General features: G+C 43.8%; 4 protein-coding genes across 15 annotated transcripts in view; 1 reads left to right on the top strand and 3 right to left on the bottom strand.

Annotated features, from left to right (window-relative positions):
* Positions 1 to 34: 34 nt before the first annotated feature.
* On the bottom strand, positions 35 to 7782 carry Clic (chloride intracellular channel protein 5). The gene is made up of 4 exons (XM_089265008.1): positions 7329 to 7782; positions 1178 to 1687; positions 987 to 1097; positions 35 to 906 (listed from the first exon to the last, which is right to left on the bottom strand). Exons 1-4 carry the CDS (start codon positions 7419 to 7421, stop codon positions 829 to 831), a joined length of 792 nt encoding a protein of 263 aa, XP_089121134.1. The 5' UTR covers positions 7422 to 7782; the 3' UTR covers positions 35 to 828.
* A 109-nt stretch (positions 7783 to 7891) lies between these two features.
* Positions 7892 to 11012, top strand: Nup93-1 (Nucleoporin 93kD-1). Its single transcript, XM_018109345.3, has 5 exons — positions 7892 to 8194; positions 8265 to 8445; positions 8513 to 9358; positions 9429 to 10057; positions 10123 to 11012. The coding sequence occupies exons 1-5, from the start codon at positions 8028 to 8030 to the stop codon at positions 10826 to 10828; spliced, it is 2529 nt and encodes an 842-aa protein (XP_017964834.1). The 5' UTR covers positions 7892 to 8027; the 3' UTR covers positions 10829 to 11012.
* jub (LIM domain-containing protein jub) lies at positions 10991 to 15012 on the bottom strand. 2 transcript variants are annotated; one of them, XM_030389882.2, is made up of 7 exons: positions 13343 to 15012; positions 12337 to 12357; positions 12101 to 12241; positions 11872 to 12041; positions 11734 to 11796; positions 11491 to 11656; positions 10991 to 11396 (listed from the first exon to the last, which is right to left on the bottom strand). In XM_030389882.2, exons 1-7 carry the CDS (start codon positions 14700 to 14702, stop codon positions 11149 to 11151), a joined length of 2169 nt encoding a protein of 722 aa, XP_030245742.1. In that variant the 5' UTR covers positions 14703 to 15012; the 3' UTR covers positions 10991 to 11148. The 2 variants fall into 2 exon arrangements, with proteins under 2 accessions (XP_030245742.1, XP_017964855.1); XM_018109366.3 differs by lacking the exon at positions 12337 to 12357.
* Positions 15013 to 15470: 458 nt separating this feature from the next.
* Positions 15471 to 21688, bottom strand: part of AMPdeam (AMP deaminase) — an 18313-nt gene continuing 12095 nt past the window's right edge. For 6 of the 11 annotated variants that reach the window (XM_089263452.1, XM_089263449.1, XM_089263451.1 and 3 more), the window contains 9 exons: positions 20110 to 20441; positions 19301 to 19336; positions 18149 to 18267; positions 17979 to 18073; positions 17447 to 17903; positions 16918 to 17372; positions 16538 to 16832; positions 16358 to 16468; positions 15471 to 16283 (listed from right to left, as the gene is read on the bottom strand). In XM_089263452.1, coding sequence (XP_089119578.1) covers positions 16110 to 16283; positions 16358 to 16468; positions 16538 to 16832; positions 16918 to 17372; positions 17447 to 17903; positions 17979 to 18073; positions 18149 to 18267; positions 19301 to 19336; positions 20110 to 20441 — 2074 coding nt within the window. In that variant the 3' untranslated portion in view covers positions 15471 to 16109. Of the gene's footprint in view, positions 16284 to 16357; positions 16469 to 16537; positions 16833 to 16917; positions 17373 to 17446; positions 17904 to 17978; positions 18074 to 18148; positions 18268 to 19300; positions 19337 to 20109; positions 20442 to 20525; positions 20739 to 21688 lie in introns of those variants that run through there. The other 5 variants (XM_089263450.1, XM_089263448.1, XM_018109362.3 and 2 more) reach the window with 3 other exon arrangements.

Below are 21688 nucleotides of genomic sequence, written 5' to 3'. Positions count from 1 at the left end.
GGCCAAAGTTAGCCAAATTAAAAAAGGCCATCTGTGTATTTCAAATTGTTTGTATTTTATTTATAATTTTTCACTTAATACAAAAAATACTCTTAATTTCCTCTTCTCATATTCTTATATCTTTTTTTTTTTTAGTTTTTTCCTTGTTATGGTATTAAATAAAAATTAAAAGCAAACAAAATGGCAACTTGCGCCAGGGAGCCAAAATAATAAAGCAAATTAAAATAAAGATTAAAAAAAAAAACTAAACAATAATATTGATTGCCTACATAGAAAAGCTCCTTGCTGAAATAAAGAACAAAAATGAAAATATCTAATAAAAAGGAATTGTCAGGGAGAGGCGAGGTGGCGGGTTTCTGGGAGGACTCAAAAAACGTTCTGGGTTTGAATAGCTTTCACAGCTGTATTAAATACATACACATGTATGTGTAATGCCAATGTATATCAAATACATACATATACAGATATATATATGGTAAATTAATTAATTAATTAAACAATACGTACACGCAGGCGGGCAATTAAGTTAAAAATACACAAAGTCAAATGTAAATTAAAATTTTAAGAAAGGCAACGGTGGCTGCTTACAAAACTCGCGTTTATATAATATATTATAGTTATGTGGTATACATTTATATATTACATAAGTATATATATATATACATATACATATACATTTATGTTTTTGTTTTCCTTTTCGTATGGTTGTCATTCAGAAGTTGTTCTCTATATAAAGTAGCTGATATATATAGTAGATATAGTTGTAAAGTTGTCAAAAAAAAAATAAAAGTTTAAAATAATAATAACTGTGCATGGCTCTAGAAAACTTTACTCCGAAATATCAATTGGAATGGATGTGGTAAACGTGGGCGTCTCCAGCTCCTCGTGCTTCTTCATTTTGAGACTCTGCAGAGAGAGAGAGAGAGAGAGAGAGAGAGAGAGGATACTTTAGTTACAGTGCCTAGCCAAAGTATTCATCCACTCACCTGTTGCAGCTTATAGTGATTTATAATGTCCTGATCGGCTGGGCATGATTGTGTGAATGCGTCCAGCTGATACATATGGTACATGTATCGCCACAGCGCCGTCAAATGTGTCTGCACGAAAGCGAAAGAGACAGACAGAGAGAGAGGGTTAGCAGGTGTAATAGATAATAACTAGAGTTTTAGCCACTTACCGGTATCTCAAAGTCAACAAAGTATTTGCCAGCGACGCGAATGTGCTGCAGGCGCGGCATCAGCTCACAGTCGAAGCAGCACATGGTGTCGCCCGTCAGGAAGCGAGTGTTGCGATTGGCCAAATGATCGTTGATCTTGCGCAGATGGGTGAGCAGCGCATTGTTCTTGGCCTCGTCCTTCTTCACCAGCATCAGCTTCAATTTCACATACAAATTCTCAATGAGCGTCGCCACCTCCTTGTCCTGCACGAACAGATTGTAGCCGCCGGGTATATGCTTCATAATGTGCCGCTCGATCTTCTCGTTCTCCAATATGGCCAAGCCGTTGTCAATCAGGATCGGCGGATGCGTCGCCTCGAAGTTGGTGCGGAAATCTGGCGGCGGTTTCTGCATGTCCACTGTGGTCACCTTCAGACTGATTGTCTTCAGCTCGGCCAGCAGATACAGATCCATGAAGTACTCCTGACAGAACAGGCAGGCGCCCTTGCGACGTCCATCAATGGTGGAGGCCTAGTAAACGATAATTAATTAATTTATATCAACATTAATTGGGTCAAGTATCGTTTTATATAAATATGTGCACGCACACACACACGCGTATAAATTATCTACAATAAATGGCGATCGCGTGCCAGGCGTTTAGCAAACAAATAAATCAAATTCATTTTAATGAAATAAGTCAACGTACAGTGGCCGCTCGATAAAGTCAACAACAAAGCACGGCACACTGTTCAAAATAAACCAGTATAATAAATTTATATTGTTTGCATATTTTCAAGAGACGAAACACATTGGGATTCTTATGATGAATTTTGTTTAATCTTTAGTTTGGTATATTTAGTTTTGGTATTTTTTAATGTATTTAATTATTTATAATTTATTATTTGAACTCATTTTTGTATACTTTTATATTCTATTTATTTTATTTTATTTTTTTTTTTTCAATGGGAGTTGGTATTTATAGATATGTACATAAATGTATTTTTTTAAATCATATCTCCTTTTATTTCAATTTTTTGATTATTTTTATAGTTTTTTGTTTGACTTTTGATTATTTTTATAATTCGCAATTTGATTTTCGATTATTTTCATAGTTTTTTATTTATTTATTATTATTATCACATCGTTAGTTCGTCAATTGCTGTTTGCATTTTTGTTTGATTTAATCATGTGACATCATCATTCATAATATCGTTTTGCGTGATGAATTGTTGGCGCATGATATATGCACACACACACACATACACACAATATGTAAACACATATATATGTGTGTGTGTGTGTGTGTGTGTGTGTGTGTGTGTGTGTGTGTGTGTGTGTGTGTGTGTGTGTGTGTGTGTGTGTGTGTGTGTGTGTGTGTGTGTGTGTGTGTGTGTGTGTGTGTGTGTGTGTATGTGTGCCGGCATCGATATTCGTTTGCCGCCAGAAGGAAGTGCACACAAACAGTTCCTGGCCGCCATTATTTTGCATGCGAACGGCGGGCACGCCTGCGTGGCATTTGACCAGCAAATGTCGGATGATGATGTCATCAGCTTTGCTCTCTTAGCTCGACTTGTTGATTTATCGACAGCCGGTAATTTATAAGTGCGCACACACACACACACACTCACATGCATGCATGCATGCATGCACGTGTATTTGTGTTAGATAAACTTAAGTAATTGTGTTTGTCCGCATGTGTGCGTGTGCGTGTGTATATGTGTGTGTGTGTTTGCGTAGTGCAATACAACTCCATTTACAGCGTACATTGCTTACAAGGTTGCCGGCCAGCTGCTGCCTAAAATAGAAATCTTGTAACAGTCGCCAGTCGGCCAAATGTAGCTATGTAAATAATTGAATGGCCTATGACTACCTGTGCGCAGCTAAACGCTCGTAATCAGCTGATTTATCACTTACGCGCATAAATTACGCTTAGCAATTATGTTAATAGTTTTAAATAAAAACTAATTAACAGGCGTTCAAAAAATTATCGTTAAGAGCTTAATAGCTTCACACTCGCACACGCACATACACACTCACACAATCAATCATTACTAAATTTATCATATATAAAAATAACTACATACATACATATGTATGTACGTACATATGTATATATGCACAAATAAATATTTATAGCTATTTACCCACACACATGTATGCACATTGTAGGCTTACATATGTATGTATGTATGTATACATAGCTAAAGAAGCCGCGCCCACGCCGCCTCCTATTAAGCACTGATGCGTGCGTCGCTATGAAGGTGGAATAGAAGGGGAGCGTCGTCACGGGTGCGTCGTCACTCAAAGCATTTAACGCTTGGCGCTTTAACGGTTTATTTTATATTGTGGCAGAAATATTGTATATGTGCCCTGTCGCATTATTAGCAGCCGGTGAACGCCCAGCAATGTTATTAACTGTTTGCTGATATTTACTGATACGAGCGCCTGCATGTGCAAGTCTATATACCCATGTATGTACATACATACATATGTATGAATGTATGTGCACACATTTGTCACACTTAAAATTCCCAAATGACCTGATTACTTTCTCACTTGCACTTGCATGTGTATGACTGTCCGTGTGTGTGTGTGCGCAAGGGTGTACACACTCGTGTGAATGCGGTTGAAAAGTAATTACATTGCCGTATGAATTGCAAAATAAATTGTACAACACGCTCATATGAGGTTATAGTAAAGGTCAAGTTGATGTGTTTGCCTCTGCCATTCGCTGGCTCTTCATCATTTCACCATTGCATGCAGCTCAAAAAAGATTGTAAAAATTGCATTCGCCGATCGAAAATAGAAATGACGAACGTAAAATATGCCAAAAGCGATCGCGTCGGCAAATGTCAAGTGGCATGAAACAAGCAGTCTCATAATCGAAAAAGAAAATATAATAAATGCGCCTGCCCAAAAGACAACAAACGATGATCAGCAATAAAAACGTTATTTTTTTTCCTTTAAATACATTTCATTTAACTTGAAAATAAAAAACTGCGGTTTACGGAAAAGAAGCAACAACGGCAGCCGTCGCAAAAATTTAAATGGCATCATTCACACAGAAGCGAGACAAATCTATAGTTTGTGTGTGTGTGGTTTGTCATCTCTTTCTTGCTCTGCCTTCTCACTGTAGTTAGAAAACGAATCATCTACGAATCATCTTCGATTCTTGTTTCGTTAAATTTGTTATTGTAAAAGGGCCAACGTAATTCATCAGAAATAAAAGTGAGATAAGATAAAAAAAAATACAAATTGTTAGCACGGCTAGAGCGAGTAGCAACAACAACAACAATCATAAATAAATATGGAAAGCTCTCATAAATACTAACGCACGACTTGCTGTATGTATGCATGTTTGTATTTGTGCAGTCTGTGCGTGTGTTTCGTTTGAGAGAATGCGTTATTTTTGGAACCGGTTCGCGTTGACAGCTGCAGCGCGCAATATTTTATTGTCATAAGCAATCTGCCTAAATGAGAGTGAGAGGGAAAGAGACGTCAACCTTGGGCTTGGGAGCTTTCTTGTTCTTGCCTCTCCCTATCCAAATTGCCGCATATTCCAACACACGCACACACATACATATCTTATCAGGGTAGCGGCGGAAGCATTCGCCCCAATAGAAACTGCACGAGCAACGGCTTCGAGTTGATGAAGTAATAGCCAAAAACACAAAATAAAATAATAATAAAAATTATAATCAACTGTGAGTGAAGGCAAGGAACGTGAGCTTCAAGAATGCTCGCTGGCTCGTATCTTGGCCTAAATTGGTAAATGGCTAATGGGTTTTTTTTTCTTCCATTCTTTGTTGTTGTTGGTGTTGTGCTTGTACTGCTCGCGTCGCGTCTTCATGTTCATGTCTTATTGTTATTATTTTTATTTATGGCGTGCTGAGACGCTTGTCAATTTCATTTTGCGAACTTTGTGACTTAATTGCTATTTTAGTAAACATTGCAGATAAAGTACAACGATGTTAAGTAATTTCTAAAATAAATTATTTTTCCATTGCGAAATGTATGTAAAAAGGAACACAGGCAAAAGACAAGCAACAATAAATGTAAGCATTGCGCGGGACTTTTTTTTTTATTATTTATTTTTTTTTTTTTTTTTTTTTTTTTTTGAATTTGTCAATGAAATGCATCTGCACACACGCCACCTACAAAGCCAACAACAACAACATAAACAATGGCAATGGCAAGACAAGCCTCTCTTGCGTGCTTTGTTAAATGTCATGCAGCAGCGCTTTAGAGATGGACGCGTGAGTGGATAGTGAGCGCACATAATGCATAATGCATTGCAAGGCAATATGCTTGCTTGCTGTGCGCCTCCATGCTCACATGTCAAGCCGATAAAGCACATACATACATACATATGTATGTGCATATTCACAGTATGTGTGGTATAATAATTAACTATCGGAGCAAAAAGCTAACACCTTAAGACTGCGTGGAATTTCCACACATATCGATACATTTTCGATTCCAAACAAAAAGGCATTGAATTTTTTTTTTTTGGGTAAGTCTATCAAAGCGAACAACAATAAGCGCAATTGTTGCCGTTGAGATGTAACAATACGTACATGGAGTCTGTACGTGTTGTATGCAGTGTGTTTGTGTGGGCGATGACTGTGGCTGGGCCTTTGGCTTTGGCCAAGGAGGCGGAAAACTGCACACGAGAAAAACCTGTTTAGCGTTCAATGGTTGTATTTTGTTCGTTTGTTGTTGGACCTCGGACAACCGAGCACACATATGTTTTGTTTGCTGCACGCGACAAGCAGCGCGCAGAGCCAGTTGTTGGGGAAGAGTGAATGCCGCTACTGCTGCTGCTGCTTTCTTCATATATGCAACATAACAACGGCAACAACCAGGCGCAATGTATTTGGGCGCAAACCAAATTGAACTTTCACTTTTTGCTTAAACGCTTTATTTGTACATTTACGTTTATTGTTGTTTTTTCCTTTGATTACAAATGGCATGTATATGTTGCCCTCTCTTTATCCATGTATGTAAGTGTGTGTGTTATGTCAAAAGACGCTTCTGCTTCATTGAGAGAGTGCACCGAGTTCAACAGGTGCGCTCGCTCAGGCAGCCATCTTTCACTTTCTCTCTCAATCTAACAGGAAGTAGCTAAGGGGGGTGGTAGGTGAAGTAGATATTGGCAAACTCTATGACCTGCAGTTGGAGTTGCATTAGTCATCGTTCTTTTTCTTCGCATTGTTTGTCGAAGGTGCGGCAAATGTCGCATACAAGACGTGGGCGTTTGAGGAGTGCTGCCAGAGCTCGGCTCACATGAGGCCCTAAATAATGGCTGCTTAACTAATAAAATCAACAATGACTGTGTGCAAAGACAATTACGTTGGCAAACAACAAAATGTTCGAGTTGAAGTGTTGATTTCGTCTTCGTTTTTGCATGACGTAGGCGCCAAGAAATTTCGAAGCCACAGACACACATTGGAGCACACTCACGCACTCGCACACACAGATAGGCAGCAGCAATAGGAACGTGTGCGATGTCAGGCAATTGAAGTAATGAAATGCGATTAAAGTTTATGTCAGATAAGAACTTATTAATTAAAACGCAAAGAAAATGCAAGAATATTTAACAGAGCTGCTGTTACTACGAATGCAAATTGAAGCATGCACGCATACACAGATATACATATGTATAAGTGTGTGTTGTGCTTAGCTGGCCGAGAACTTAAAGAGCGAAGGAGCAAAAGAGAAAGACGGAGGGCGAGCGAGAGTTGAAACCAGTTTTTGCGATGCTTAGCTTAATAACAAAAACAAGAAGAACAAACAGACAAGTAGACAGATAGACGGACAGACAATACAAAAGGGGGCGGCAGCGTACAATGATGATGAATAAATAAAAGACCAAAAACGAGCATAATGAATACATTTGTATATACGAAAGTATGTATGTACATATGTACATATATGTATGTATTTCAAGTGACACTGAAGCCGAGAAGAAGCACAAGGTGTCTGTGCTGATTCTGTTCTTTGCAACACAATAACAACATAATTTTCACTTTTTTGATGCACTGAAAATTTGCAAAGCGGGCATATACTAGAAATCTATGAAATACATGCATATATCCATACATGCATATGTATATATGTATGCATGTGTAAATGTCTGCTATTGCATGTGGTTGGCTAAGTAACCCACCTTAATGATCAATTCGATCTCGGGCACATCATATTTGCTGGTGCCGTTCGTCGTCTCCTGCTGCGGCTGTGTCTCAACTTCGGCGGCTGACATGGTTTTTTTTTTTTTTTTTTTTTAAAGCTTTAGCTTTCTTGTTAGCAACTTTGAAATTTACGCTCTTACTGCGGTGTCTTCTTTTCAATTCTTTTTTTTGTTGTTTCCGTGCGTTATCGTCGTCGTCGTCCGCGTGACGTGCGTACGTGTTTTTCTTATGCTCTTTATTGTTCTAATTTATATTTGCCAATATGTATGCACACACGAGCACAAAACACTAATTCAAAATTCACTGTACCTAAGTACGCCAGTATATATGTATGTGTGTGTGTCGATTGTGTTTGTGTGTATTAAAAAAATTACGTTTGCTTCCCGTTGCAAGCGATTGCGGTGTGCTGCCTGTTTGCTATAGTTACAGTATGAAATAGTGTTGGATTGTTCATATGATATGCTGGGACGTTGACATCGTTGCAATATATCGATATACAGCTGAACGCAGAGTTGAAAAGTGCTATCGATAGCTAGCCATGCCTCTGGTCTCACTGAGATTTGTTCGTTTTGTCATGCCGGCTATCGTGCTCCAGCATTGAATTTATTTATTTGGTGTGCTAAAGTCGGCTTCTATTTCAATCATTAAACAAAATAAAGGAAATACAAAATTGAATCATGGCGCTGAATTTGAACGAGCTGCTGCAGCAGGCACAGCGTCTCTCCAATGAAACCCAAATAGACACAGAAATGCCGCGCGTCGATCGTACGCTCTCGCAGGTGCTGCAAGCCACTCAAGAGCTGCATGAGCGCGTCACACAAGCCGGCACAAACGATTTGCAAGCGTAAGCTAACAATTGCCTTTGTCTATTATAATGAAGTATATTTACGTTTTCCATGCATTCTTTCCTGTAGTCACATTCTGCTTGGCTCCAGGGGCGTCGATCTGCCAAAGCTGACACAGAAACTCGAGACCTTGAGCGCCAGTCAATCCTTCGAGCCCATCAACCCCATTGGCGATACCGATGTGGAGGGCTACCTGAAGAACGAGCGTGAGAATGCTATAATTGCAGTGATTGAGGAGACCAATAAAAATGTGAGTGAGCATGTTTTTTATATCTGCTTGAATTCTTTTGATTCTGGTCGTATATATTCTGTAACAGATATTCAAATCGGTAGAGCGTAACAAAATGCGCTGCGTTCTTGCCGAGTGGGGCGAGGAGAAGGAGCATCTGCTTAATGCTCTGGTCGGGCCCAATCAGAATGACTTTCCCGAGGTGCACCGCCACATGGTGTCCACCGTACTGCCACAGACAGCCATGCCGCGCTCTCGCCTGAATCGCATGGAGGCCTTGTATGCCCAGCAGATAACCGTCTACAATGAGGTGCACAATCAGGGCAGCCAACGCACCAATTTGCTCATCCAGTTCTCCCAAATGGCAAAGGAACATGACACTATCATGGATAGTCAGAGTAGAGAAATGTGGAGCGTGCTGACCTACATGGCCAATGTGACGCCGCTAAGCCACAGCGCTGAGCCAGCCAAATTACGCCAGAACGGCTCGCCATTGGTGCAGAAGGCCCTGAGCTATCTGGAGCAGTGCTACAAGCGGTACATGAATACGGTCATCCAGAAGAATCGTTTGATTGCACAACGCGGCGGCATACCCAATATCTACAATACGGTGTGCTCCTATGTGACCATCGCGTTCCAGTCGCCGCATTCCTTGGTCGGCCTGCTCGACATCAGCGATGGGCGTCCATTGTGGCCGCATGTCTATTACAGCTTGCGCAGCGGTGATCTCGGCGCCGCCGTGCAGTTCCTCAAGGAGGGCGGCGTTTGTCCCGATTTGATGAAGGTGCTGCAGGCCAAGCATAAGCTCAAACAAAAGCATGACCAATCGCGTCAGCTGAACGAATCTGAGCGTCCCACTGCCAAGCTCGAGGGGCAGCTCAAGCTCGAGTACTGCAACAAGCTGCGCGTCTGCCCAGATCCTTTCAAGAAGGCGGTACGCTACACATATATATACATCTATATATATAACTCTGGGGAATTTCTAACTCTTTGCCGATTTGCAGGTCTATGCCATTGTCTTGGCCTGTGATCCGAACGAGCCGCACCAGGAGGTGGTGCGCACCATAGATGACTTCCTCTGGATGCAGCTGAGCGTACTGAACACCGCCGAGCGCGTCGACTACGACTTGGAGCGCCTTAGCTACGGCGACCTGCAGTCGCTCATCTTGGAGAAGTATGGCGAGCACTATTTCAATGCACGCCAGAAGGCGCCGCTCTACTTCCAGGTGCTCGTCCTCACTGGCCAGTTCGAGGCAGCGCTTGAGTTTCTCGCTCGCACCGATGCCAATCGTCCGCATGCCGTGCACATGGCCATCGCCCTCAACGAGCAGTATATGCTCGCAACGCCCAACGACATCCAGAAGCCGCTGCTCTCCACCGACCCAACCGATCCGCCGCCCATGCGTCGCCTCAATCTGGCGCGCCTGATCATCATGTACACCAAGTGCTTCGAGCAAACCGACACCGTCGAGGCACTGCAATACTATTACTTGTTGCGGAACTTCAAGAGCTCCGACGGACGCAACCTGATGATGAGCTGCATCTGCGATATGCTCGTCGAGAACTGCGACGATAATATGTTGCTCTTGATTTTCGGCTCGCCTGATCCCTCGGATCCGTGGCGCTACGTTGGGTAAGCAGTTGATGATGGCATTCATTATAGCTTTTACTCAATGTTATCCATTCCCCCCACTGCAGCGGCATCTTGTCCCAATTCTCCAACCTGGATTTCGACAAATACATCCTGGCCGGCATGGTGGGCGACGAGCTGGCGCATCGCACCAAATTCGAGGCGGCCATCCGTCTCTACTTCATTGGCGGCCAGGTGGACAAGGCTTTGCGGCTGCTCTGCTCGCTGCTCACGCAGGTGGTGCACCAGCCGGCGGAGAAGGGCAGCGTCCGCGAGCAGCTGACCGTGATGGCGGAGCGCATGAATGAGTCGCTGAGCCGGCGCATAGCTGACGTCGATGAGCCCGTGATGCGCACCTATCGCATGCTGACGGAGCTGCTCAAGTTCTTCGACTATTACCATTCGGGCCAATCGGGTCTAGCGATTGAGGTACTCAACAGGAATCGCATTATGCCCAACAACTGTGCCGAGGTGGACGAGTGTGTCAACAAGCTGAAGCTGGCTGGAACCGAACTGATCAAAGTGCTGCCCGATGTCCTGCTGGCCGCCATGGATCTCATCTACGGCCAGTATCTGGAGATGAGGGCCGGCGCCAATATAACTAGCCGCAGCATCACCCCCTCCGACGAGATGCTGGGTGAGCACAAAGAGGAGATGCTTTCACATTTGCGCCAGCGCGCCAAGGCACTGACCAACATGGCGGCCACGCTGCCCTATCGCATACCCTCGGACACCAACAATCGTCTCGTCCAGCTGGAGATTCTGATGCACTGAAGCCGCTGCCACACAACACATAGAAACAGGGGATAAGGGAAATGGGGCATAACCGAGCGGGAGGGAACAGAAGAAATGCAATTATTATCAAGATCAGAAACGGGGTAGTCAACTGATTCCATATGTTCGTTTGTATTTATGAAATTTAGATTGTTTATTAAATCGGTTATTGCAAAAATGGAAATGCGCGTTGTTTATTTACTGTGCATATATATGTATACGGTATATATGTATATGTATATGTATATTTTATAGTTGTATAGTTATTTTGTGCATTTAGTTGCTATCGTCAGTCGAATGGGCGTGGCGCATGGCTAGCCTCAGCCCATATACTGATAGGATGCACAGACGGGCTCCTGGTGGCGCGTGTGCGGCGACGATTGCAACGCGAGCCGCTGCAAATGGCAGCCCCGGCAGAGCAGGCGGCCGTCCAGCGGATAGCATCGCTTGTCCGGCTCATCGGTCAGCTGCATGCCGCACTCCTCGCAGATGTAGCAATCGACATGGAAGTCCTTGTCCATGGACACGACGCGCACCGTCTCATCGGTGCCCTCAACGGGTGTGATGCCTGCAGCAGAGCATATTATATAAATAAGATATATAAATACGGATAAATATATATATATATATGTATATATATAGGGGATTTGGGATCAGCGCACCTTTGCCGCAGCTGGCGCACTTGGGCGCAAACATGCGATGGTAGTCATTGACGCAGTAAATCTTATGATCCACATCCACGGTGAAGGGCACGCCGTCCAAGCACTCATTGCAGATGCAGCAGCGGAAGCAGCCCGGATGATATGACTTGCCCATGGCCTGCAAAATCTGAAGGTGCACAAAACCAATTAGAGGAGGACAGATTGAGTGAGGGGCAGAGAGGGAGAGGGACTGGGCGTACACACCATTTCCATGATCAGGTGGCCACAAATGGCGCATTTCTCCGCCGTCTGCTGGAAACCCGAATACTACAAAGACGATAAAGAGAGAGAGAGAGTTTCGGTTTAGGAGTGAGTGAGACACGTCAAGAGTTGGGTAGCTACCATGTAGTCCTCCTCGCAGTAGACACGACCGTGCACGTTGTAGAACGCCTTGCCGCGCAGTGCCCGGCCGCAGGAGCAGCAAATGAAGCAATTCGTGTGATATAGATTGCCCATGGCTTGGCAGGCCTGGCCGGCGCCCTTCACCTTCTCGCCGCAGGTGTGGCAAATGCCTGCAAGTGGAAGATTAGCAATCAGATGGCTGCAAATCGGTCTCAACTCTCTGGCCTACCAAAATACTCTCCATGCTCCTCGCTCTGCTCGATCTCCTCCTCCAGCTGGCGCGTCAGCTCCTCGATCTTGCGCTGCGCCTCGGTCGGGCCAGCCGGACGCGGCGGCGTCACGCTGTATGGCAGCAAATTCTTGGTCAGACCTGTTACGTGGACAAAGTACAGTAAACATTTAGTATAAGCGACGCGAATAAAGAGGCGCTTAAGCCATTGCAAGTGGGTTAGATGAAGGGCATACCTCGTTTGGGCCGCAAGGCGGCTAGGCAAGCATTGTTAAAAAGAGCATAAGATTATGATTAGAATTGGGATTACGATGATATATATTTAACTGTATATGATGGATCAGTAGAGTGATTAGAGTATTTGAGTATGTTTCTATTCAAATGTTGTCTATATGAAGCCAGTAAAACGTAAAGCTGCAACAGTATAAGTTCTCTGTTATTCTTTCTCGTTAGTATCTTCAGTTGAGGAAGCTCTCTAGAGAGAATGCGAGCTAGGATATTTCTAAAGGAGTTACTATTTAAAGAGCATTGGGAAAAAGAACTACTACTCTTTGGAGAGCATTACTAAACGCCAGTAAAACCTTTTTGAAAACACTTTGGGTTGGTTCTTTTGGGGTTTCACTCTCCCTCTCCCTCTTTAAGAGAATGCGAGTTAGGATTTTTCTTTAAAAGAATCTGAGAGAGAGAGAGAGTGAGGGAACTATATAGGAAAGATTTTCTCTGGACTCCTTTTCTCCTTCCAGCTTTTAAATGCGACATACTCTTTAGGAGAAACTTAAAAGATAGACAAAGCAATAAAGAAAATGTCTATGATAAAAGATATGATAGATGAGATAAATTAATAATTCTCCATTAGATTTAGCATTACGTATAAATAGTATAATCTTTTAGTATAGTATAATCTTTTCAGAGAGAAAAAGTCTACAAGGCTTCTCTTCACATTGAGTTATTGGATATTAGAAAAGTATTTGGCCGTGGAGCTACTATGAATGTGCGAGTGCGAGAGGGAGAGAGAGAAGGGTTGAAGTAAATACAGCTGGCATTCCTCAGTCCCCTCAACTTGTCTCTGCCCCAGCTCTTGCAGCTTTTCATTAAAACGTTTTCCATTAGAGCAGAAAAACCCGATAAGAGTTAGTCATCCATTTTCTGTATGCATATTCGTATAGCTTACGTACGTGCAGGGGTTAGTCATATTGCTGTCTTGGTATTAGTCGAGATGCACGGATAGTGCTCTCCACTCACCTGTGCTGCTCTGCGAGGGCGTTGGCGAGGTGGCCACCGCGAGTGGCGCCGTTGTCGCAATGGGCGTGGCGCGCAGCTGTAGGGGTTGCATTTGCGCTGCGGCGGACGTCGTTGCCGTTGACGTCTGCGTTGCGGCCGCTGTCAACGGCGGCGGCGGCAATGGCGGCTGCGGACTGACCGCAGTTAGTCGTCCATTGCTGTTGTTGTTGCTGTTGCTATTGCTGATGCTGCTGCTGTTGTTGGGACTGCGACTGTTGACGGCGCTGCTGGTGGGGACGGCGGCGGCGGTGCTGCGGTGCAGATTGGCCGTCATGCAGACATAGTCGGAACTGTTGATGTCCTCGATGTAGTTGGGATTGACGGACACATTGATGCCCACCTGCTGTTGCTGCTGCTGCTGCTTGATGGGCGTGTGCTGCTGCAGCTGCAGCTTGGCCAGCGGCGTCGGCGCCGGCGAGGCCAGCGGACTCACATGGCTGGGCAGCGATAGATTCCGATAGCGCTGCGTGGGCGAGCCCAAGGCGCCGGAGCTACCACCGGCATTGGACGAGCTGTTGTTGCTGCTGCTGCGCTGGTGCAGCGGCGACGATAGCATCATCGCATTCAGCTCCATTTGGTTAGCTGTGGGCGTGGGCGTGGCCATCTCTGTGTGCTGATACATGGTGGCCGTGGCCGGCGATGCCTGCGGCTGGGCCCGCTGCCCGGAATGGGGTATAATGTTCTCATAGATGGGCGCCACGGCGGACAGCTCCTCGATGGGCTGATGTGTGTGCTTCTGGGGCGCCTCCGGCACGGGCGTATGTGCAAACCGACCCCCTCCAATGGGCTGCATCAGCAAATAGTCGTTCAGCATGACGCTCTGCCGACTCGCCGGACTCTGGGGCTGGGCACGCCGCTGGTTCGTATCGAACTGGCCATAGAACTCCAGATTCTCATAGACCGGCGAATGCTTCTGCGGAGCTATGCGCTGGCCAAGCACCTGAGCCGTCGGCGCATATATGAGCGGCGGCTGACTGTTACTGCCGTTGCCTATCATAATGGGCTCCGTGCCGGCCTTGGGTATTGCGGTGGCGTACTTTGAGGCAGCTATTATGTTGCCACGCTCATATAGCTTGTAATCCTCGCTGTTGGACAGCCGCTGTTGCTGCTGCTGCTGCTGGTGTTGATGGTGGTGGTGGTGCTGCTGCTGCTGTTGCGGTTGTTGTGGTGCATCATGCATAAAGTTGTCAAAGCCACCGGGCGAGCGCTGATAGCTGCCGCCAATGTGCAGCCGCTGCATGAGCGTCTCATAATCGGAATCGCCGGCTCCACTCCCCACCGCGGTGCTGGTGGCATTTCGATGCGTTCGCTGGGTGGTCATTGTGCACACATATACATACACGCACACACACTCGTACACAAACGTATACGCGTGAGTCGGACAGAGAGCGTTGAGCGACGATGACTTGTTTCGCTCAAGGAGTTTTTGTCCCTTTGATGATGTCTTACCAGTCTGCCGTCTTTTATGACGCTGCCAATTTATGTGCGATTTATCAGCTTTGTGATACCATCATTTTTTATTCAGTTTTTTGTGTGTTTAATTTTGTCGAAACAAAGACAAGTTGCAGAGAAGAATCTCTCAGACACAATAACACAGGTACGCACAAATGTCTATGTATTTGTTGGTATTGTTGATCTTATATCGATACATCGATATGTTTCACTTGAAATTCACGTATCGTACCATATCGATAGACATTGAGGGCGTTCAAGCGCAAGTGCCAGTGGAATTCAAATCATGTGAGAATATGGCAGCATTGCTTTTATATTTCAATATTTCATTTGCCAGCTGTGGACAATTTATAGTCACCTGCTGCAATAATTCAGATAATTTATGAAACCGTTGTACAGGTGCTACCTCAATTTTCTAAGCTTACTCTAGATGGGGTAGTAGAAATATAAATGCAGTTCAAATGGGTTCCTTGTGAAAACAAAGGGAATGAATGTATGTATATCCGCAGCAATAAATAATAAAAACATATAGAAGAGACAACCAATGTGCACTAGATGGCGCTAATATCTAAAGAAATAGGCGCTAAATTAGAAAATAATATTAATTGAGATACACTTGTACAAGTGAAACGATAAATTCTTTGCCATTAGCAATTTTATTTATTAAGAGCTACACATTAGATACATTTATTGTTTCAAATATTATTTTAGCCTAGCTTAATTGAAATACAGCGGCAACACAAGCAGCGCAGAATAATAACAATTGTCTTTAATAGATACTCCAACGGACGCTAGATGGCGCGAGTGGATTTCAAATTAGCCGCAAGATTTGCGGCCTTTAAATTTGAATTACAAAATAAATGATCAACTATTTAAAATTCTGCAGTTTTATTTAGAGTTTACACTTTGGAGATTTTTTTTGTTGTTTTTGTTTTTTGTTTATATAATGTCTAGTTTAATTGCAATGCAGCGGCAACACCAGCACCAGCTCAGGAAAAAAATAAGAATCTACCTACAACGGATACAATTATACGTTTAACATATTTGCTAAGATTACTCAATGCACTCGCTGGAAATCGCAGTTACCGTTGCTAATGCCAGCTAATGCCCTGTATATAAGTTTGTAGAATTTTGGTCTGTTGGATTAATATAATGGATTAGTAGAGGAAACGGTTCACATCAAAGTACACAATTATTATGCATACATACATAACTAATGTTAATGTATATAATAATAATAGCAAGTATATATGGGTTGCATTTTATATCGCATCTATCATTTCTCATCCTTCTGATGACAGGTTTGATTCACTTTAAATATGTTGGAGAGTTCATCCAGCAAAGTCTCGTAGCGATAGGCGACGCGAATTTCTGGAACATTGGTGCGTGTTATGTCGTTGCCATTGATGCCATCCTCATAGTAGTTGGGTCCCAGCCACTGTTGCTTGATCTGTGCGAGAAACATATAGAACGATATAATTATGAGCCAACGCACGGAAAACTCTTCAAGAGTCCTTTACTCACGTTATGTGGAAAGCCGCTCATAATAACGCTATTGCGTGCCAGCTCGCACATGTCGCAGGAGCTGAGCTTCCACACCTGCGCTGCAATGCTGTATTCCTCCATGAGGGGTTCCTAAATGCATAATTGGCAAATTAATGACATTGTCTCTCTCTCTCTCTCTTTATATTCTGTCCCACTTACCTTGGTGAAGTGAAACTGCAACGGATCATCGGTGGACAGTGAGATAATCAGTCCACGAGCCAAATATTCTGGCAGTGGATTGCGATGGTAGTTGAGAAACAGCGAATTGTTTGACAGCGGCGACATAGCAATGCCGATTTGGGTCAAGTAGTAGAGGTACTGCAGCACCGGCACCTTGCGCAGCAGCAGGCCGTGCGAAATGTTCTCAGCCATCAGATATCCACAGACGAGATGCTGCACAGGACCAGCCTCGCCGCAATGAGGACGCAGCACAAATGTGTTCAGACCGCGCTGCCTGTGAATATGATAGAAGTACGGCGTATATAATATATTATATATATAAATATTTGATCAGTCCTCCCCGGGGGATCTCAACTCACTTTCTAAATTTGTTTAGCACTGTCATATTGGCGAACATGTAATATATGTAGTAAGCATATGGTGGATTATCCTCGTACGTCCATTCCTCCGGACGGGGCACGTCGCTATCGAATAGCGGATTCTCTGGCTTGGACTCATCATCCACGGAATCGAAGCCAATCACGTAATTTAAGAAACGATGTAAATTTGCATTTTCACTTGGCTTGTTGGTCGCCTCGAATAGCGGCAGAAATATGTTATTTATTATCTCCTGGAATGACGACATCATCTTGTTCGACTTGAAGATATCGAACAGGCGCGGTATCTGTATCAACCAACGTATGTTCGAGCTATAGACATCATTATCGATGGCCCACTTGGCAAGTTTATTCCACTCATCGGGCGATTTACCATAAATGGAGAGACGCAGCTCGGCATTCTGATATTTCGATTCTTCCAAATCGAAAGCCACTTCCTAGTTAAGTATAAAAATATATGAATTATATTTACATCAAATCTCTCTATATATATGTAGTTCTCTGCCTATACCTTTATGATTTGTGCAAAGTATTTGCCATTCAAATAATTATCCGTCTTGAGGAAGACCTCCCTGAGGCGCGACTCGCCAATGGGATTATATTTGGAATTGAATTTATCAAAGCGATGGAACGTATTGCGATCAGCATGAACATCCAGCATATCAACGGTTAGATCATATGTGGTCAGATTCATCGATTGAAAGACCTGGGCCAGTGTCATCGGCTGGCCGTTCGTATGGGTGACCACCTCGTTGGCATTGTTCTTCAGCGTCTTCTTGATGAAGCGCAGCAAATGCTTCTGATTCATGCAGGACGCGGCATGTATATGCGTGTCCACTTTCCTAGTGTTGTAAAAGTCGCGATGCGGCACTGCCTTCTGGGCGGCCAATTCGCGTAGCTCATTCAACAAAACGTGCATTTGGTACTTGGACGACAAATAGCAAAGGCGACGATAACAAAATGATTTCCTGCCAATTCACAAGGAATTTGAATTAAAGTAAGTTTGATATCTATAAATATATATATAGAGTATATACACTTACAGTGGTCCATCGGCTATCATATTGCACATGACCTGCATGTCATTCACAAACTGATTCATATCTGGATACGAAAAGTCCAGTTCACTCGTGCATTCCTGCGAATCAAATAGATGATAGATACACATACATATGTACATAGCTGAAGGGAAGTTATTCCGTGTCGAGCTCACCTTATCGTTGTAGATGTGAAAGACTCCATTCACTGGCTTTATGAAATACGATTCATCTGGCACGAACTCGACGTCCCAGGCATGTCTCGATTTTAGGGGCGACATCAGTGTGTGATGCTCTGAGCGTGTGTTTGTGTGTTTATGCAATAAATATACATATAGAGATATTGAGTATTAAGCACAAATTAACTGTGTTGTCAAATGTTACAAACTAATTCAATTAATTTGTCAAAACTAACGGTATTTTAGCTACTACTTTAAATGCGCTACACACAAATTGTTCTTGTTGTTTGCTGTGTGCTTGGTCAATAAGAACACAAAAAAATATACGTATATATCTGTATCGAAAATGATGTTAAGAAATAGAAAAGTAAAACATTGAAACAATATACTCTATAGGTGACTTAGTCTGGCCGAGATAAGTGGACTTGTTGGCCTTTGGTTTATCTCAAAGTCAATGCCCCAGCTTTAGCCAGTTTTTGTGCATTTGTTTGTTGTAATTAATTAGTTCATACATTTTAGATCTTGTCTACTTGATACTAAAGTGTTTTTTAAGTGAGGTTTTCAAACTCGGCTGAGATAAGCGATGCACTCAGCGGCAGGCAGACACAACACATTAGAGAGAGGAGTGACATACAGAGAGCGAGATAGAGAGAGAGAGAGAGTGTGTGTGTGTGTTAGCAAATGCAAAAGTTACATGTGGTAGAAAGAGACGCAACAGTTGAGTGCACAAAACAATGAGACAAAAAGCAACGGTAAATCTGCAAATACACTCTGAGAACGTGACAAAGCCTAATTGCTACGACACGCGGACTCCAGAGAGCGCGCGCAATTAAGAAACGAAAGAAGAAAACATAAACAGAGCAAGCGAGAGAGCGAGCGATTAGCACAAGGAACGCAAAAACAAAAGAGCGTAAAGCGGTTCAACATTTGTATGTGTGTGTGTGTGTGTGTAGATATTGGATCAGTCAACAAATGGAAGCAATGGTGTTTGGGAAGTATGTGTGTGTGAAGGAGAAAGAAAGAGAGAGAGTGTGTGTGTGTGTGTGTGTGTGTGTGAGTGTGATATGAGAGAGTGGGGAGAAAAGCGGGAAAGCAACAAAAGAACTTAACAATTCAATCCGAACACGGAAGCAGCCGCGACCGAATTACCTGTATAGTTCGCCATACTCTGTTTGCGAATTATGTCTATAATAAAATGAAATAAAAATAAATATATATATATATGTAGAGAAATCTTTGTACAAAATCAGGAAAAACAAAAGAAAGAATAATGTACACGCCGGGAGCATAGAAATTAATTAAATAAATCAAGACAAGCAAGAGTTACATAGACCTGAACTGAGAAACTTACTAAACGAAATAGAAGAAGACGAGCGAGCGAGATATACAAAAGAAAGAGATAAATATACATTTAGATATGTATGTACATGAGTATATACACATTTAGAGAACTACAAGGAGGGAGAGAGAGACAGAGAGAGAGAGAGAGAGAGAGAGAGAGAGAGAGAGAGAGAGAGAGATGGCGAGAGATAGAGAGCAATGTTGATAAAGAGAGAGGGGTAGTTAGGTGGCAGGGCAGTTCTAGCTGAAAATAAGAGTATAAAGAGCTTAATGCGTTCCTAGCGCATGGTCAACTGAACTATAACGGTAATATACATACATATATGTATGAATGCATATATGTATACATCAAGCTAACGGTAAAAGAAGAAGAATAAATGAAACTATTCGTTTGTATCATACATGGCAGGCATACATACATATATACATGTATTTGTTATACATATATGCATTTCATGGTGCTATACAACACTGGCAGAACTCTCTACTACATATGCATGTATGTATTTGGGGGGGGTGTGCCCACACCGACGCTTAGATGCCTCGGCTAGACCAATTGTTGCTGATGCTGATACGGATGCTGCTTGATGGGTGATTCAAATGCGATTTGGACTTACCTGAAACCGACTTGACTGGCACATTCTCATAGCGATCCTTCAGACTCACCGTCTTAAGGAAACGTGCTGTGGTGGTTGGGAACGATTGATCCGACACTTGCATATATTTGGCACGTAGCTTGAGTGCCTCGATAAGTAGCGTCGACGCACGCTCTAGATCCTCTAGTGGCACGCCGCTCGTATCCTCGCCGGAGACAGAGACACGCTGAAAATTAATGTCAGCATCTGTTGTACGTTTCGGTACCGCCGGCTCTGTCAGACCCTCCGAGTCTGAGCTGCTGCGTCGCGGCGATGCTGTAATGGGCGCAGCCGAGCGTTGACATGTCGATTGCCTGGGTGAAACGAGGTAGGGGAATACAAAAAAAGAAAACTCATCAGACAAAATTTCAATAACGAAACGGCCAGCCGAACTGCACCATTGTTCCTCATCGTGCTGATACTCGTATAGGCGACAGAAGCTATAGCTATCATCCGCGAAAGACATGCTGCTCCTGACCAATGCACCTAGCGAATGGCCCACTATCGAGCCGACTTGGCCAACTTCCGAAAGTTGCCAAAGTTAACAGTTGTCCAATGATCGATTGAGCGATTAATTTATAGACCCAGCCCGCCCGACTATAAATATATATATATATATATATATATATGTATATACACTTTGCACAGCAGCACGCAATGGCAACGAATCCACCCACACACCTGTATTGTTTGCCAAAAAATAATTATGAATACCCTGACCGGTAGGGGGTCGCTTTGGTCCGGGTGGGGGTTAAGGGAGTTGGTCTTAAGCGTCTAACGCCCAGCTCGATAGAACATTAATCATTTTGATGTGCCAATCGCGAGGGTCTCTCTTGAGCCCATTGGGCCACATAATAGCCCTATATCTCCTCTTTTAACTGTACAGCAACAGTAAACAGTAAACAGTAAACCGCGTGCAGCAACGGAACGAACTTCAAGTGCAATTGTGAAGTTCGCAACTTTCGACGCTTGGCGTGTGACACGAACACGAACTAAATGCAAAGTGCCTGGGTGATTGGATAATTGCGCGTCCTCAATGTCAGCGTAGGTCGAGAAGGTATTCCAAAATACCCAAAGAAAAGAAGGGGCAACAATTGTTCCGTTCCAAAGCGACCGGAGCTTTGTGAGTTAAGGGTTTGTGGGTTTGAGGCAACGAATGCCGGATACGCGCCACGACTTTTGCGCTTTCTTGCGGCGATGCGCCCTTCCAAGTTATATGGATGCACAAATTGTACTGAATGTGACGGAATCCGAAATTTAAAATGCGGCTAACAGCGGTGCCCGCTGGTGGTGCCAGTGCCGCGATGGTGGTGGTTGTAGTGGCGGTGCTGGTCATGGTGGTCGTGGTGGTTTCATCATTATGCCATAAGCCGCGTTGTTGACGCGGTCGCATTGCCGGCCATCGCCTAATGCACTCCCATTCAAAATCAAAACGTGTCCAACGCTGTTGCCGTCTCTGCTTTGGCACCTGCTTGGCCCGCACGACCCACTCGCCAAAGAACCTAAGTTCCCTCCGCCCACTACCTCACCGGCCCTTCTTGCCCCCACCCTATCGGCCATG

The sequence above is a fragment of the Drosophila navojoa genome, chromosome X (genome assembly GCF_054131105.1).
Source record: "Drosophila navojoa isolate 15081-1374.11 chromosome X, UAZ_NAV_1.0, whole genome shotgun sequence".
NCBI lineage: Eukaryota > Metazoa > Arthropoda > Insecta > Diptera > Drosophilidae > Drosophila > Drosophila navojoa.
This window is presented reverse-complemented; position numbering and strand designations above follow the sequence as displayed.

Bases quoted from the DNA above. Each gene is read 5' to 3' on its own strand.
- Nup93-1 (XM_018109345.3), top strand. From the start codon at position 8,028: ATGGCGCTGAATTTGAACGAGCTGCTGCAGCAGGCACAGCGTCTCTCC. The intron at 8,195-8,264 runs GTAAGCTAACAA...TCTTTCCTGTAG, and splicing joins GGCACAAACGATTTGCAAGC to TCACATTCTGCTTGGCTCCA. The intron at 8,446-8,512 runs GTGAGTGAGCAT...ATTCTGTAACAG, and splicing joins TTGAGGAGACCAATAAAAAT to ATATTCAAATCGGTAGAGCG.
- jub (XM_030389882.2), bottom strand. From the start codon at position 14,702: ATGACCACCCAGCGAACGCATCGAAATGCCACCAGCACCGCGGTGGGG. The intron at 12,242-12,336 runs GTATGCCCTTCA...TCCACGTAACAG, and splicing joins CGCCTTGCGGCCCAAACGAG to GTCTGACCAAGAATTTGCTG. The intron at 12,042-12,100 runs GTAGGCCAGAGA...TTCCACTTGCAG, and splicing joins GGAGCATGGAGAGTATTTTG to GCATTTGCCACACCTGCGGC.
- Clic (XM_089265008.1), bottom strand. From the start codon at position 7,421: ATGTCAGCCGCCGAAGTTGAGACACAGCCGCAGCAGGAGACGACGAAC. The intron at 1,688-7,328 runs GTGGGTTACTTA...ATCGTTTACTAG, and splicing joins AGATCGAATTGATCATTAAG to GCCTCCACCATTGATGGACG. The intron at 907-986 runs GTGAGTGGATGA...CTCTCTCTGCAG, and splicing joins ATCACTATAAGCTGCAACAG to AGTCTCAAAATGAAGAAGCA.